Source organism: Marmota flaviventris, chromosome 5 (assembly GCF_047511675.1).
Source record: "Marmota flaviventris isolate mMarFla1 chromosome 5, mMarFla1.hap1, whole genome shotgun sequence".
In the NCBI taxonomy this organism is placed as follows: Eukaryota; Metazoa; Chordata; class Mammalia; order Rodentia; family Sciuridae; genus Marmota; species Marmota flaviventris.
Genome location: NC_092502.1, coordinates 25,764,291 through 25,778,897, shown reverse-complemented (window position 1 = coordinate 25,778,897; position 14,607 = coordinate 25,764,291). Strand labels below are relative to the sequence as shown.

The 14,607-nt window shown below is 48.1% G+C and overlaps 1 protein-coding gene across 4 annotated transcripts in view; it reads left to right on the top strand.

The window, feature by feature from the left end:
- Positions 1-14,287, top strand: part of Galnt10 (polypeptide N-acetylgalactosaminyltransferase 10) — a 234,995-nt gene extending 220,708 nt beyond the window's left edge. For all 4 annotated transcript variants that reach the window (XM_027938638.2, XM_027938635.2, XM_027938636.2 and 1 more), the window contains 4 exons: positions 799-1,020; positions 4,079-4,195; positions 9,407-9,556; positions 10,323-14,287. In XM_027938638.2, the coding sequence (XP_027794439.2) occupies positions 799-1,020; positions 4,079-4,195; positions 9,407-9,556; positions 10,323-10,481 (648 nt within the window). In that variant the 3' untranslated portion in view covers positions 10,482-14,287. The remainder of the gene's footprint in view (positions 1-798; positions 1,021-4,078; positions 4,196-9,406; positions 9,557-10,322) is intronic.
- The last annotated feature ends 320 nt before the right edge of the window (positions 14,288-14,607 follow it).

The following is a 14,607-nucleotide window of genomic DNA, read 5'->3' as shown; positions in this document are numbered from 1 at the left end:
TAGGTCACATGCTCACTTGGACTAATCCCTGTATCCAGGAATGTCTGTATTCACATTAGCCAGACTGGGTGATGGGCATTTCTTCCAGTGGGAGAAATGGCAGTGAAGCAAGGGAAGCTCCCCAAAGGAAAGTTGGTGGTTATCAATACAATAGTAGGGTATGGAAGATGAGCAGGCAAAACAACAGCAGTGTATCATCCAACCGTAAAGTCTTAAACATAGCCAGGCACAGTGGTGCATGCCGGCAATCCCAGCAGTTTAGAAGGATGAGGCAGGAGGATCTGGAGTTCAAAGCCAGCCTCAGTAACTTAGTGAGGCCCTAAGCAACTCAGCAAGACCCTATCTCTAAATAAAAATTTTTTAAGGGGTGGGGATGAGGCTCAGTAGTTGAGCACCCTTGGGTTCAATCCCCAGTACCCTCCCCAAAAAAATCCTTAAAACATGCATAAATAATAATTAGCAATAAAGTTGCACATGGCTTGACAGATATACTCTGAGAAACGGCACCATTAGGCTTTCATCCTTGTACGAACGTTATAGAGTGTACTCACACAACTAAGACGCTACACGGTCACCAGACAAGTCTTCCAGGACCACTTCCATGTATGTAGGGTGGAACTGTAGCTCAGTGTGTTCCCTGACTGTATAGAAGACCTAAAACCGTGGTAGAGCTGGGATCTCTGATGGACACAAATAAGAACGGTGGATCTCGACCCCCCCACCCCGGGAACCGTTGCACCCCACCCCCGGCCGGTGCTCTGCTGCGAGCCTGAGGCTTCCCCCTGCCTCTGTCCGCAGAACCTGAAGCGCGTGGCCGAGGTCTGGATGGACGAGTACGCCGAGTACATTTACCAGCGCCGGCCCGAGTACCGCCACCTCTCGGCTGGGGACGTGGCTGCTCAGAAGAAGCTCCGCAGCGCCCTTAACTGCAAGAGCTTCCGGTGGTTTATGACCAAGATCGCCTGGGACTTGCCCAAATTCTACCCGCCTGTGGAGCCCCCGGCTGCCGCTTGGGGGGAGGTGAGTGTGGGGGGCTACATAAATTGCAAAACCTCAGACCCAGTACAGGAAAACCGTGCTGGGAAAAGTAGAAATATAAAACTCTTCTTTCCTGTTCTCTTTAGATTTGTCCTTGTTTCTTGTAGTTGTTATTGTTGTCTTTGTGTTTTGTTTTGTTTTGTTTTGCTATTTAGAGTTCTCAGTATAGGAAAATTAAGCTAGGTGTGGTGGCACATGCTTTTAATCCCAGCTACTCAGTAAGGCTGAAGCAGGAGGATCGCAAGTTCAAGGCCAGCCTCAACAATTTAGCAAAGCCCTGAGCAACTCAGCAAGATCCTATCTCAAAATTTAAAAAAAAAAAAAAAAAGGCTGGGGATGTGGCTCAGTGCTTAAGCGCCCCTGTGTTCAATCCCTGTACCAAAACAAAACAAAAAACTTTATTAGTATGAATTTCGCCTTTCGTCTTTATATCATCCAGTGCAGATTTTTTGTTAGTGGTGGTGATGGTGGTGGTGTTTTGGGGGGGGTTGTTTCTGGTTTGTTTGTTTTCATTTTTTGTGGGTTTTTTGTTTTTGTTTTTATGGGTTTTTTCCCAGCGGAGTGGCGTGTGGGGGTTGGTTGGGTTTTCAGTGCTGGGGAGAGAACCCAGAGCCTTGCATATGCTCTGCCACAGCCAACAGAGACAGTTTTAAATGCAAACGAAGAACACACAGCTCATATTCGGGATGGGTAAAGTGACAAGATCTGTATTCCATCCTCCTACGTGCCTAGATCTTTCCTAGCAGAAGAGAGGCATCACTGTATAAAAACCTCACCTCTGGGTAACTGTGTTCTACCAACACTGCCTTTTACTTACTGGTGATCCTGGGAGCAGCTGGCCAACACAGGGCAGTGGAGCCAGCAGGAGGGGGCGGGACAGGACTCCATCCCTGCTTGGCTGAGAATGCTAATGCCCTTGGTGCATGCGTAGCAAGATCCCCTTTTTGGGGAACTTGGAGAGCCAGCACCTCCACTTAGTCACAGGCAGAACTCACAAGCTCAGAGTCTTGCCCATCTCAGGTCCACCGCAGCTTCAAGTTCACGGGCATCACAGATGCTACAAGCAAACAGGGCAGAAAAGAGATGCAAGCATTGTCACAGCGTGTGCCCTCAGCTTGTGCTGATGCTCCAGTGTCCCCCCAGATCTAGTTTACATTACAAAATCAAACACAAAATGATTAAGAGTTTTGAAACAGCCTCTGCAGAGCTTTAAGCCCAGCACAGGCTCCTGTGTGTGGGGCCTGCGCTGCTGTCCAAGTGGCAGTCTGTCAAACCTCTGCTGGAGGACACAGACCAGTCGCACCAGGTGGACCACATGCCACCACCATCATCCATCCTGGGTTCCCCAGGCAGGAGCACCTACTCATTGATGGATGGACATATTGGGGCTTGGAAGAGGGAGAGCTTGAGAGCTGGGTCACTTTCAGAAAGCCAGCTTCAAGTACTAAAGGGAAATTTCCTGACTCATGGAAGCCTGATGTAACTGCGGAATCAGATGACCTGGATCTAGGGTCTCCAGTGATGTCCGTCTCTTTTTCTCCTGCTTAGCCTGGCTTCCTTTTATGTGGGCCTCATGCTGAAGGTAGCAGGGTGACTTCCGGAAGCTTCAGACTGACACACTCCTAGCTTGGCCAACCCAGCAGAAAATGAATGCCCCTTTCCCGATCAAGCCAGCAAAGTGCAGGAATCAAGTCTTATCCTTGGATCCTGTACCAGTCGCTGAGGCCATCAGGCAAGGGGAAAGCAAGGGTAGGAAGGGTAGGAGAGTGCGGAGACTGGCTTCAGGTGGGGGGAACAGTTGCCCACAGAAAAGCAGAGAATTATTACCAGAGGAAGGAGAGCTGATGCTGGGCTGGCAGAAGCACCAGGGAGGACTTGCTCAAAGCCACACAGCTAATTAGAGAGACCTTCCTGATAAGCCAAGCAGCCAGCCCCACCCCAACACCGCCACCAGTATTCTAAGGGAGGCACCAGGTTGACTCCCCCTGAGCTCTTTGGTTCTTAACCTAGTTACTGGATTTTTCTCCTGCATTAGTTCAAGTCCTTCAAGAAGCAGATAACATGTGGGAACCCCTGAGAGGAAAAGTGAGGGGGACTGGGAGAGCCAGCAGCCCACGGTCAGCTGGTCTGACATTTGTAAAGGGGAGAAGGAAGGAAGGAGGGTTTGGGTAGAAGAGTCCTAGATCACAATATGGCTGAGGGAGTTTCAGCCAGATTATTATGGAGTCCTCGAGCCAAATCACCTACCAGAGGAGTCCAGCACCTCACAGGAGTGGACCTGCCATGGCATCACTGTCTGGCTCAGTCCTGAGCTGGGAGCAGCCCACAGGAAGACACAGTGGAGGGCTTAGAACACAATAGTGGGGCTGCTAGACTCCGCGCAAAAGAAAGTGAAAGTGGGGCATTTTTGTAGCTGCCACATCTCCCCACCCCTCTGACACACAGGAGTGACAGCTGTGAGGTGGGAGCTGTGTGACCTGAGAGCAGCACTAACACAAGCGGCCTGCCTGCAGCAAGTGAGCGTCCAAGGACTTCAGACGCCCAGCCCAGCCCACCTGTCTTAATGGTTGAGGGAGACAGACCTCTGCTGTTCCTCGGACCGGGGCTGGGAGTAGACTCCAGTCACCTCTTGCCATTCACCTGCTCTAAAAGGCAGAGAATTTAAGACCTATGGCAAAGATTCTGTGTCCTATTCTTGGGGTTTCTGAGGTGTGGTCCTGGACTACCTATACCAGAATCTCCTGGGATGGGGGTAGAATTCAACCCCTGGGCCTCTTGGATCAAATTCTCTGGGATCGGGCCAGGGTGTCCTTCTAGCAGCTTCTAACCGCAGGCCACTCCCTGACCGTGACTATGTGGTTGGAGCTCAGCAGTGCGAGCAGCTTCCTCTGCAGATGAGCATCCCTTACTGAGCTGCTAGGCACTGCCAGCAGCCCAGGGTGAGCTTCATTAAGACCACTCAGAACTAAGCCCGTCTGCCTCTGCCTTGGGTCCCCTCTATGGGTACCTCACTGGTCCACTCCTTCCCTTTTTCCCTCAGATTCGCAACGTGGGCACGGGGCTGTGTGCAGACACGAAGCACGGTGCGCTGGGCTCCCCACTGAGGCTGGAGAGCTGCATCTGGGGCCGCGGTGAGGCTGCATGGAACAACATGCAGGTAAGGGCCACTCCTCAGGGGCTGGCCACAGGGTCCCTGCACCATCTGCAGCACAAGTGCTCACGTGTTCAGGACTGGGAGGGAAAGGCTGTGGGCCAGCAATGAGTGACAGTCCTCAGCTCAGGGGACGAGTTGTAAGAGTTTCCTCGGCATCTCGGACAGGGTCTTCCTGTACCCCACAATAAAACCATCCATCTGGACTATTGGTTATAAATGATAGACACCCAGCCCAAATGGCCTTCAACAAAAAGAGGGAGTTATTGGCTTACGTCACCAAGAAGTGTTGATGAAGTTGTCTGGATCCCTCTGGAACCTTCTTTCCTCTCTCGGCTTCCTTTTCAACCTGGCTCATCCCTTGTGGTGGCAGATGTTACTATTGGCAGCCCCACCCCCCAACCCCCAGAGTGGATAGGCATGCCCCTTCTGAGAGTTCTGGAGAATCCCTGGGGTTCTTATGCCTTAGGTTCCTGAGTGCCACAATGGGGAGATAAGGGATTCTCACGTGGGTGGGGCCTGGGACTCTGTGGCCACCTCACCTAAAAAACAGGGAGGATGGTGGGAAAAGGCTGCTTGTCTAAGGGATCATTCTCCAAGGATGTTACAGGAGAATGCAGACTGTAACTCAGCCTTGTGGGAAGGGCCTCCACTCTCAAGAAACATCATTTAGCTCTCTGCAGTCCTCCCTTCCCTTGAGCTACCCAGCATTTGCTGATTCTGGGCCAAAGATACATCTTGAATATCCTCTCTGTGCATTATCTGGCATTTTGGAAGCTCACAGTAAAGCCTAGTCATGTGGGTCCTCTGCATCAGCAGGACTCTGCAGGAAGAGGTTACAGTTGGCACACGGAGAACAGACAGCAGCACCTCTGTCTCAGTCCATTTTATGTTGCTATAACTACAAGCCACAGACTGGGTCATTTATGAAGAATATCAGGTTATGTGGTTCACAGTTCTGGAGGTCCAAGAGCATAACGCCAGCATCTGCCCAGCTCCCTATGAGGACCTCATCCTGGGTCATGACATGGCAGAAGGCATCAGAGGGGGACACAGACATGCTTGCTAACATGGATTTTTTTCCTCCTCTTTTAAAGTCATTAGTGCCATCTTGGGGGTCCCAAACCTTCATCCCTCATCCAATTACTTCCCCAAAGCCTCACCTCTAAGTATCATTAACATACACTTTGGGGATTAAGTTCCCAACAGGTGAATTCCAGAGGATCCACCCAAACCGTAGCAAACTCTCAGACAGCACAGCACGCATCTCCCTCCAAAGTGCATATCTGCCTGCCCTGTCCTTTCTTCATAGTTCTTAGTAGGTAGTGGCCCTCTGTGACTAAGTCTTCTGATTCCTCCAGTGTTACTATGTGGCTATTCTCCACCCGGCCCTACCTCCAGAAGAGACCAAGAAGAGCATGAGACCCGGTTAAAAAGAGCCCATGAATCTCAACTTCAGAAAAGCCTCAATGTGTGGCATAGTCCAGGCCAACCCTGAGGACTCACAAGCAACCACAGGGTGCCCGGGGTTTGGGCCAGCCTTCGCTTTCCAAAGCAGGAAGCATGGCAGCCCCATTGGGATCCATGCCTCCTGGCCCTCAGCCACCCTGAACAGAGAGGCTGAACCAAAAGACAGCTCCCGCCCTGGAAGAGGCCAGGAAATGGACATTAAGGAGGCAGTTTTTAGGAGGATAGACAACAACCAATGAAAGATGGTAACTGACAGATGAGAAGTCAGGTCGAGCCCTAGAACGGCCCCACCTTCCTTCCTAGAAGGATTTCCCACCCACAGGTCAGGGAGACAGAACCCAATTGGAGCCAGGTGACTCCCTGCCTTGAGGGGACAGAGCTGAGCATAAAGGAGGAAGGCCATTAGAACTCACAAAACAGAATGTAGGAGAGAGGGGAGAGAACTTGGAGAACTCCAGGCCCCGATAGATTCACTCTTCAATTCTACCAAACATGGAAGAAGAGATTTTTACCAATTCTATGAAAATTCCCGAAAAGGTACGAATATTTATTTGCCAACTCATTTTGTGAGACCAGCATTACCTTAATACCAAAACCAGACTAATGTAAGACTAACCCTAACTTATACTTCATAAACACAGGTGCAAAAATCCTAAACAAAATTTTAGAAAACTCTATTCAACAGTATTTAAAAAGCATAACACATTGCATCTAAGTAAAATGTGTTCCAGAAACATAGTTGATTTAGACTTATAAAATTAATTGCTATGGGCCAGGATTGTAGCTCAATGGTAGCTTGCTCACATAGCGCACGTGAGGCACTGGGTTTGATCCTCAGCACCACATAGAAATAAATAAATAAAATAAAGGTATTGTGTCCATCTACAACTAAAAATAATAATAATTTCTATGATCTACTATATTAACAAACTGAAAAAGAAAAAACATAAAATCACTTCAATGTATTTAGAAGTGTTTGCCAAAATCCAACAATTCCTGGCACACCAAGAGTAGAAGGGAATTTTTCTCACTTTGACAAAGGGAATCTCTGAAAAACCTGTGGCCAACATGATGCCTAAAGTCATCTAGACCAGACAGGAAGAAGAAAAACTGTCTTTATTTGTAGACTATATGAACATCTAAGTAGAAAATTCTTTTGACTCTACAAAGGAGCTATAACAACTAATAACAGAGTTTTAACAAAGTTGCAAGATACAAAAATCAAGCAAGATACAAAAATCAATCATTTTATACTGATACTGAAGAATCAAATTAACAAAAAACAGGCATTTACAGGCTAAGGATATAGTTCAGTTGGTAGAGTGCCTACCTCACACACACAAGGCAGGGATTTCCCGCCCACAGGTCAGTCCCCAGCACCTGCCTTGGGTCCCCTCTGTGGGTACCTCACTGGTCCACTCCTTCCCTTTTTCCCTCTCAGATTTGCAACTTGGGCACGGGGTTGTATGCAGTTCAGTCCCCAGCACCACACACACACACACACACACACAAAAGGCATTTACTATAACATAGAAAATATCAAATACTAGATATAACAAAAGATGTGAAAGTCCTGTACACTGAAAGCTGTATAACATTATTGTTAGAAATTAAGGAAGCTCTAAATAAATGAAAATATATACCATATTCAAAGGAAGACAATCAAAATCAGATCTTTCCAAACCAATATGTAAATGTAACACAAGCGAGCTAGGGTGGTACATACCTGTAGTCCCAGTTCATTGGGAGGTTGAGGCAGGAAGATCATTCGAACCCATTCTTTAAGACCAGCCTGAGCAACATAGGAAAAAAAATCAACACCATTCTAACATTTTAGAAGACTTTTTTTGTAGAAATTGGAAAAATTTATTCTAAAATTCAAGTGGAAATGCACAGGACCTCAAATAGCCAAAACAACTTTCAAAAAGAAACTCAAGGTTGAACAACAAACACTGCCTGATTTCAAGATAATATTCTACAATGACAGTCATCGAGATAGTATGATCCTGACATAAAGACAGATCAGTGGACGAGAATGAAGGTCAGAACAGACCTACACATACAAGGACAACTGGTCTTGACGAAGGTATAAAGGCAGTTCCAAGGAGAAAATGTCTTTCCCACAAATGTTGCTGGAGCAGTTGAATATCCATGCAAAAAATCAATATATGTCTTATACCACATACCAGAATTAACTCAAAATGGCTCAGAGGCCTAAACATAGAACCTAAAACTGAAAAAACTTTTAAAATAAAACTTAGGCAAAGGAATTTGTGACCTTGAATTAAGCAATGATTTCTTACATACAATACCAACAGCGCAATACCAAAGGGGAAAAAAAATACTGTCTTCAAAATGAAAATGTCTGGTTTAAAAAAAAAAAAACAACTGTTAAGAGAATAAAAAGGCAAGTCACAGACTGGAAGAAAATGTTTGTAAGGCCTATATCTAGAAAAAGATTTTTATCTAGAATATATAAAACCTCAGAGAACTCAATAACAATAATTTAAAAAAATTAAGACCAAAAGATTTGTACAGACATGTTACCAAAGAAGGCGTGTCAAATAAGCATATTAAAAATGTTGAACCCATTAATTATTAGAGAACTGGGAACTTACAGCTACAGTGGGACATCACTGCACACCTGATACAAAGATTGACCATATCCAAGGTTGGCAGGATACAGATGAACTGGAACCGTACCCTGCTGGTGGGGATGTCCATGGTACAGCCATCTTGCAAAACAGTTTGGCGGTTTCTTGGAAAATTAAACATTAATCTATGATATGAGCCAGCTATTTCACTTCTAGGTATTTATCCAAAAGAAAAGGAAACAAGTCCCTACAAAGACTTATATGCAAATGTTCATCGTAGATTTTTTTGTAATAACCAAACACTGGAAACAATACAGATGTCCAAGAACCAGTAAATGAAGTGCCATACAGTGAAATCCACTGAGCAAAACAAGGAATGAGCTGCTGATAGATGCAGTTGCAACCTGGATGCATCTCAAGGAAATTCCATTGAGTGAAAAGAAATCAAACAAAAAAGAATGCACACTGTGTGCACCCTTTTCTGTGAAATTCTAGAAATTGCAAATAAAGCTCTAATAACAGAAAGCAGATGAGTGGTTGCCTAGGGACATGGTGAGGAGGGACGGGAGGGAGAGATCACCAGGAGCATGAGGACACTTTGGGGATAATGGATCTGTTCATTACCTGGATCCTGATGATTGTTTGAAGTATAAACATGTCAAACCATATCACATGATGCTTTAAATGTGTGCCATTTACTGTATGCCAATTATTCTCCAATAAAGCTGTGGGGGAGTGAGGGGTAGGTGCTCATCAAATTAATGCAAGGTGAACCCAGTTTGGGTCTTGATTCAAACCAACTGTGAAAAAAAATTGGCAAGGCAGTCCAAGAACACTTGAAGTCTGGGTGCTTGATGACCTTGAGGACTCGGTAGTCACTTTCAAGTGTTATGATGGTGCTTGCTAAGGTATGTGTACCTGACATGATGTGCCAGCTGAGATGAACTTCACAACAATGTGGGTAGAAGGAGCCATGGGGGTAGAGTGTAACAAGATTGGCTGAAGCTGGCTAATTAGAACAGGAAGTAATTTCAGTTGGCTCTCTTTTGGCCTATGTGTTTAAAATTTTTTTCCAAATTAAAAAAAAAAAATGGAGGAAAAAAGAAAATTCCCAGACTTTATTGTCTCTATAGTAATGTTCCTGTGTGCACAGGTGTTCACCTTCACCTGGAGAGAGGACATCCGGCCCGGAGACCCTCAGCACACCAAGAAGTTCTGCTTTGACGCCATCTCCCACACCAGCCCGGTCACTCTCTATGACTGCCACAGCATGAGGGGCAACCAGCTGTGGAAATACCGCCAAGTAAGACAAGATACACCGCAGGGTGGGGAGGGAATGTGGGCAATGGGTGGTGGCGGGGAATGAGGGGATAAATTGTTTTAAAGCAATGTAGTTCCTCACAGCTTCCCCCAGCAGCCCAGCCCCTCCTTCCCTTGCTCCACAGACCTATCTTGCCCCATTTTCCAGCCACTCAAGAGAAATCAGAAACCAGCTGGACGTGATGGCACATGCTGTAATCCTAGCAGCTCAGGAGACTGAGGCAGGATGATCACAAGTTCAAAGCCAGCCTCAGCAATGGCGAGGCACTGAGCAATGCAGTGAGACCCTGTCTCTAAATAAAATACAAAATAGGGCTGGGGATGTGGTTCAGTGGTTGAGTGCCCCTGAGTTCAATCCCCAGTGTCCACCCCCCAAAAAGAGAAAAAGTCAGAAATCCAGGTTTTTATGTGAAATCTCCAAATCTTAACTATTGACTGAGTCCATTAAAAAGAAGGCACAACCATGCCACGAGGGCTAGTGAGACCTGACCGGAGGCAGACCGTGTGGAGGGCCCAGGTCTGGAAGCGACATGCATCACTTCTGCCCAGGGACAGGGACAGAACACAGGCCTGGGGTGACACCAGCTATGGGGGGCACTGGGCCACATCTGGCTGTGTGCCCTGGGGGAGACCAACATGTGTGTGAGCAGCTCGCCTGTCACTTCCTCCCCTACTTGTTGACATTATTGCTGCTGCTGTTAGTTGGCGTCCCCAAGCGCTTCCTGGCTGAGCCCCTCCCTGTTTTGCAGGACAAGACCCTCTACCACCCTGTCAGTGGCAGCTGCATGGACTGCAGTGAAAGTGACCACAGAATCTTCATGAATACCTGCAACCCCTCCTCTCTCACCCAGCAGTGGCTGTTTGAACATACCAACTCAACAGTCTTGGAAAAATTCAACAGAAACTGAGCCCTCGCGTCCTGTTGGCAGGCCCAGAAGGTCCCTCTGGCTCATGAAGCCCCCTCCCTGAGGAGGCTGGGTCTGGGGGCACCATGGTGTGCAAGGTGCTGGCCAAGTGGGTCAGGGCAAGAGTGCTCTTGAAGCTGGAGCAAAGGGTCTGCTGGTCCTTCAGCCCCTGAGTCATGGGGTCAGGTATTGAGCAGACCCCACAGAAGACCCCACAATAAGGCAGAGCCCACTTCAACCCCCGCTGTGTTCTCTGGAGCACTGTGTGGGAGAATCCCATGGCAGCCCTAAGCTACCCGAAAATGAGTCCTACAAGGGTGCGCAGCCCTCGGGTGGCTCTCATATGTGAAGCTCTAGAGAAAGGCAGTATCTGCCTGGTGCGGTCAGCCTTTAGTACTGAGGCCACCCACCTGCAGCAGAAGGGGAAAGTCCTCCTCGGGCCCTTTGGGTTTCTGCCTCTGTCGGGGGGTGACTGCCAGTACTGCCCAGCTTCTGTTTTCTCTAAGCCCAGGTGACTCACAGGCCATACCTGTGACCTCAGAGTGTTCAATACTGAACACTGACCAGATGGCAGTCCTGGGGTCGGAAAAGGGACCCCAGACCTTCCTTTGCAGTCATGAACATAGAGCTGTCTCCCTCTAGCTCTTTGGGTATTTGAAATGCCCATTTCAATGCTCCCCAGGAACAGGACAGCCCTGCAACCAGCTTTAGGGGCTGGTTCAGATGGCCTTGGGGCCCTTGGAAAAGGCTGAGTAGATCTCCAAACTGGAGAGGCTGAGCTTCCCCCATCCACGCTTCCATTTCCCTTTCTCTCCCAGGCAAGTCCCTGCCTCAGGAGAGGAACGGGTGCTGTGAGGTGCTCCCTGCCCAGAAGCTGGAAGCTTCCACGACCAACTGTGGGCAGCAAGACACCTCTGACCTCATTGTGGTTCTAGTTCTCATAGAACTCTGGAGTTTCTAAAGAACTCTACGGCTCATCCAAACCAGAGTGTTCCATAGGATTCTGGAATTCTAGCCTCCAGTGTGGTTTCTAGAATGCTCTGATTAAAGCAGCAGGCAGGTCTGGTACAGTCGAGGCAGCCCCAGCCCGTGGACTGTCTGTGGAACCCAAGGTTGGAGGCACTGGCGAGATGGAGTGGGGGACCTGTGTCCATCAGCTGCCACCAGAGGCTCTGGTACAGTACAGTGCTCAGCAATGACCAGAAGGCCGGAACCTCCCTCCATCCCCACAGCTGCCGTCCCCAGGCAGTGGAGAAAAGAACTTGTTGCCCCATAACCAGACATACCCACTAGCCCTTCATATTTACCTTTCGCTTTGTTTAATTACATGTCAGATTCGAAGAGGGTTCCCAAACTAACAGGAGGCATTTCTGTAACCAGCCTGCCACCCACTGATTGAGAAACGAAAATCACATTCCACAACCTATGGCTCCACCAGCTAGCCCAGGAAATACTTGAAATCAGTATTCCAGTTAGACTCGGGTCACTCGAATGTGTCATTTACCAATTAAGTAACCAAGACAGAAATCTGGGAACACAGCCACGAATCTGCCTTGGAGATGCCGGCTGATCTCAAGGCCGTCAGTTATCAGGGGGAAAGAGGGAAACCCTCCCAACCACCCCCACCCAGATTGAGTGTGTCACTGGCAAAGGACCGTTTCCAGCACGGTGCCTGTGCTCGCAGACCCCACGTGTCCTTTTGCAGATGAGTGCTATATCTTCAGAGGTGGCCCTCTATAGAAGGGAGTCAAAAGAGGAGGCCCCCTCTGGAATCTCAACAGAGGATGACAGGAACATGTAGATTTGGGGAGCTGAAGCGTGGGAGAGCGATGCAGCATCATTAAAGTAAAAACTGTGCCTTTTAAAAAGAAAAAAAATGCAAATGTACAGCAAATCCCTAAACTTGAACCATTTCCTAGTGCCTTGCTAGACTAACGTAAAGGGGCAGGGGTGGGGGGAGGGGAACATTTTTGATGGCGTGTGCAGTTCCCGTGGGATGAGTGTGTTTCTTGATGTCTGATTTCAAGCAGGAGACATTGGGCCTTAAATGTGAGACCCAGAGACCCCCAAGGGCAGAGGCCATAGTTGTTCGGCTCATCGCATGAACTCTGCAAATTCAAGGGCAGCTCAGCAACTTGTTTGGCCTGTGGCCTCCCTAGAAGGGCCTTGGCAGCCCCCAAGAGGAGGCTTGATTTGCCTCTTTGGGCCCTTGTTTGGGTCATGCTTGTGGCCCCCACCCCAACCCCCAAACAGAGTGCTCCACCTGTCCCTCGCCGTAGGGTTAAGGTACAGAGGGTACTGGCTAGATTGCCAAATGGCCCCTCTCCTAGTGGGTGACAGTTCTCCACAGGACCAGGATTCCCGAGGAACACAGGAGCCACAGGTAGTCTCCTTCCCCTTCCCTTTCCTTTGGTTCTCTTCCTAGCCTGCCTGGTCCACACCATAAGCAGGGCAGGCGTGTCCTCTGAGCTTTCTGGCATTTGTAACTGCTGAACCCTCTCCAGTAGGTCCTGAGACCTGGCTGAGTAACAGGGGCAGGAGGACAGGATTTGATTGTTTCAATTCCACTGACTGCAAATACTAAGCCCCTCCCTCGCTGTCTGACCTTATTTTTGGAAACCACCTGTCTCAAGAATTCAGGCTTCTGCTCCCATCCCGGCTGATACTCAATACAACTCAGCCAGGAGCCTGTGGAGATGCCAGGTAACAGTTTGAGATGTGGGCCCCTTTTCCTCTAAAGCATCTATTTGGAGGATGAGGTGACAAGAAAGTATAGTGGCTAGAAAGTATAGTGGCCATGCGGACTCTCCCCCAAGCAGCTTTCCAAAGCAGGACTCCAGGAACATTTTGGGATGCAAAGAGCATCTTTGCTGGTAATTAAGTACAAGGTCTTCGAAGTTGGCTAGATTTGCAGCATATATATGAAAGCCATTCCAGCTGTGCCTCCAATTGGAGCTTCCAACTTGAAAAAAGTCCAGAAACTGTTGCTTCTTCCTTTTGGAAGAAGGCTCAGAGACAGGGGTGGGTACCTCTGCAGAAGATACCTGATGGGGAGATGTGACACAAGGGCCCACTAGGACAGAAAGAGCAGTTTTGTTGAAGATGTAGCACGTGGATTTCCAAAGCCCACATGGCATCCCCTTTTCAAACTTCCTACGTGCCCAATGTTTTTCAACCTAAGAAACAGGTGATGTCCTAGAAGATGGCTCCATATTTCCTTCTGTGAATCTTCATTTCTCTAGTCTCAGAAGTCTCAAAAGAATAGCAAAGCACTTTACAGGGGAACTGGGGAATCGGGGTTCCTTGTTTGACAGATCTCAGCTACACAGGTTGGGTGATCTTAACTCCTAGAAGGCCTTGCATTTTTAATATTTTCTGAAGATTTGAAAGAAGAGGGGCAAGGAGTGTGGTTCTGTTCTGGAATTCTTTATTGCTTTCAACTGATGCTGTTTGTGAAAAAGTCCAAGTTGTGTTTTAGTTCAAACTTGATCTTGAGTGCCTCTGGGTGGGAGTAGGACCCACATACCTAGTGACAAAGTCATCTGAACATCTGCTCCCAATGGCTTTGACGCAGCTGTGCCAGCCAACAGGGTCAGGTTCCTGCTCTGTTATTGGCTTGAAGACCAGAATCCCAAGGGGGTCCCAGGCAGGGAACATTTGGAAATTCAGACAGGGATTCTGTAGAGAAAGCTCAAGACTACCAACCTCTCTCCTCCTGCCTGGAAAAGCGAGCCTCTGTGAAGAAATGACTTTCCATGTATAATTGTGACTGTGATTGTTGCTGAGTAAACCTCCAGACTTTCTCTAAAGTGGTCTCTGGCATATTCCTTGTGTGCTGTTCTCCATTTGATCACTGCATACACATCACTGAGCACCTGTTCAGCACCCAGGCACCCTGCTGGGTGCTGAACAAAATCCACCAGCCATCACTCTAGAGGGAAAGACAGACCCTAAAGCAACAAAGATTGTTTCAGATGCAAATAGGGCTCTGTAGGATTAAAACAATGATATTTGAGACTGGGGTTGGGGCTAACATTAGCTGACTGGTCAAGGGATGCGTCTAAGTGAAAGCCAGAAATTGAGGGAATGTGAACAAAGAGATAATTGGGGGAAGGGAGTTCCAGCAGTG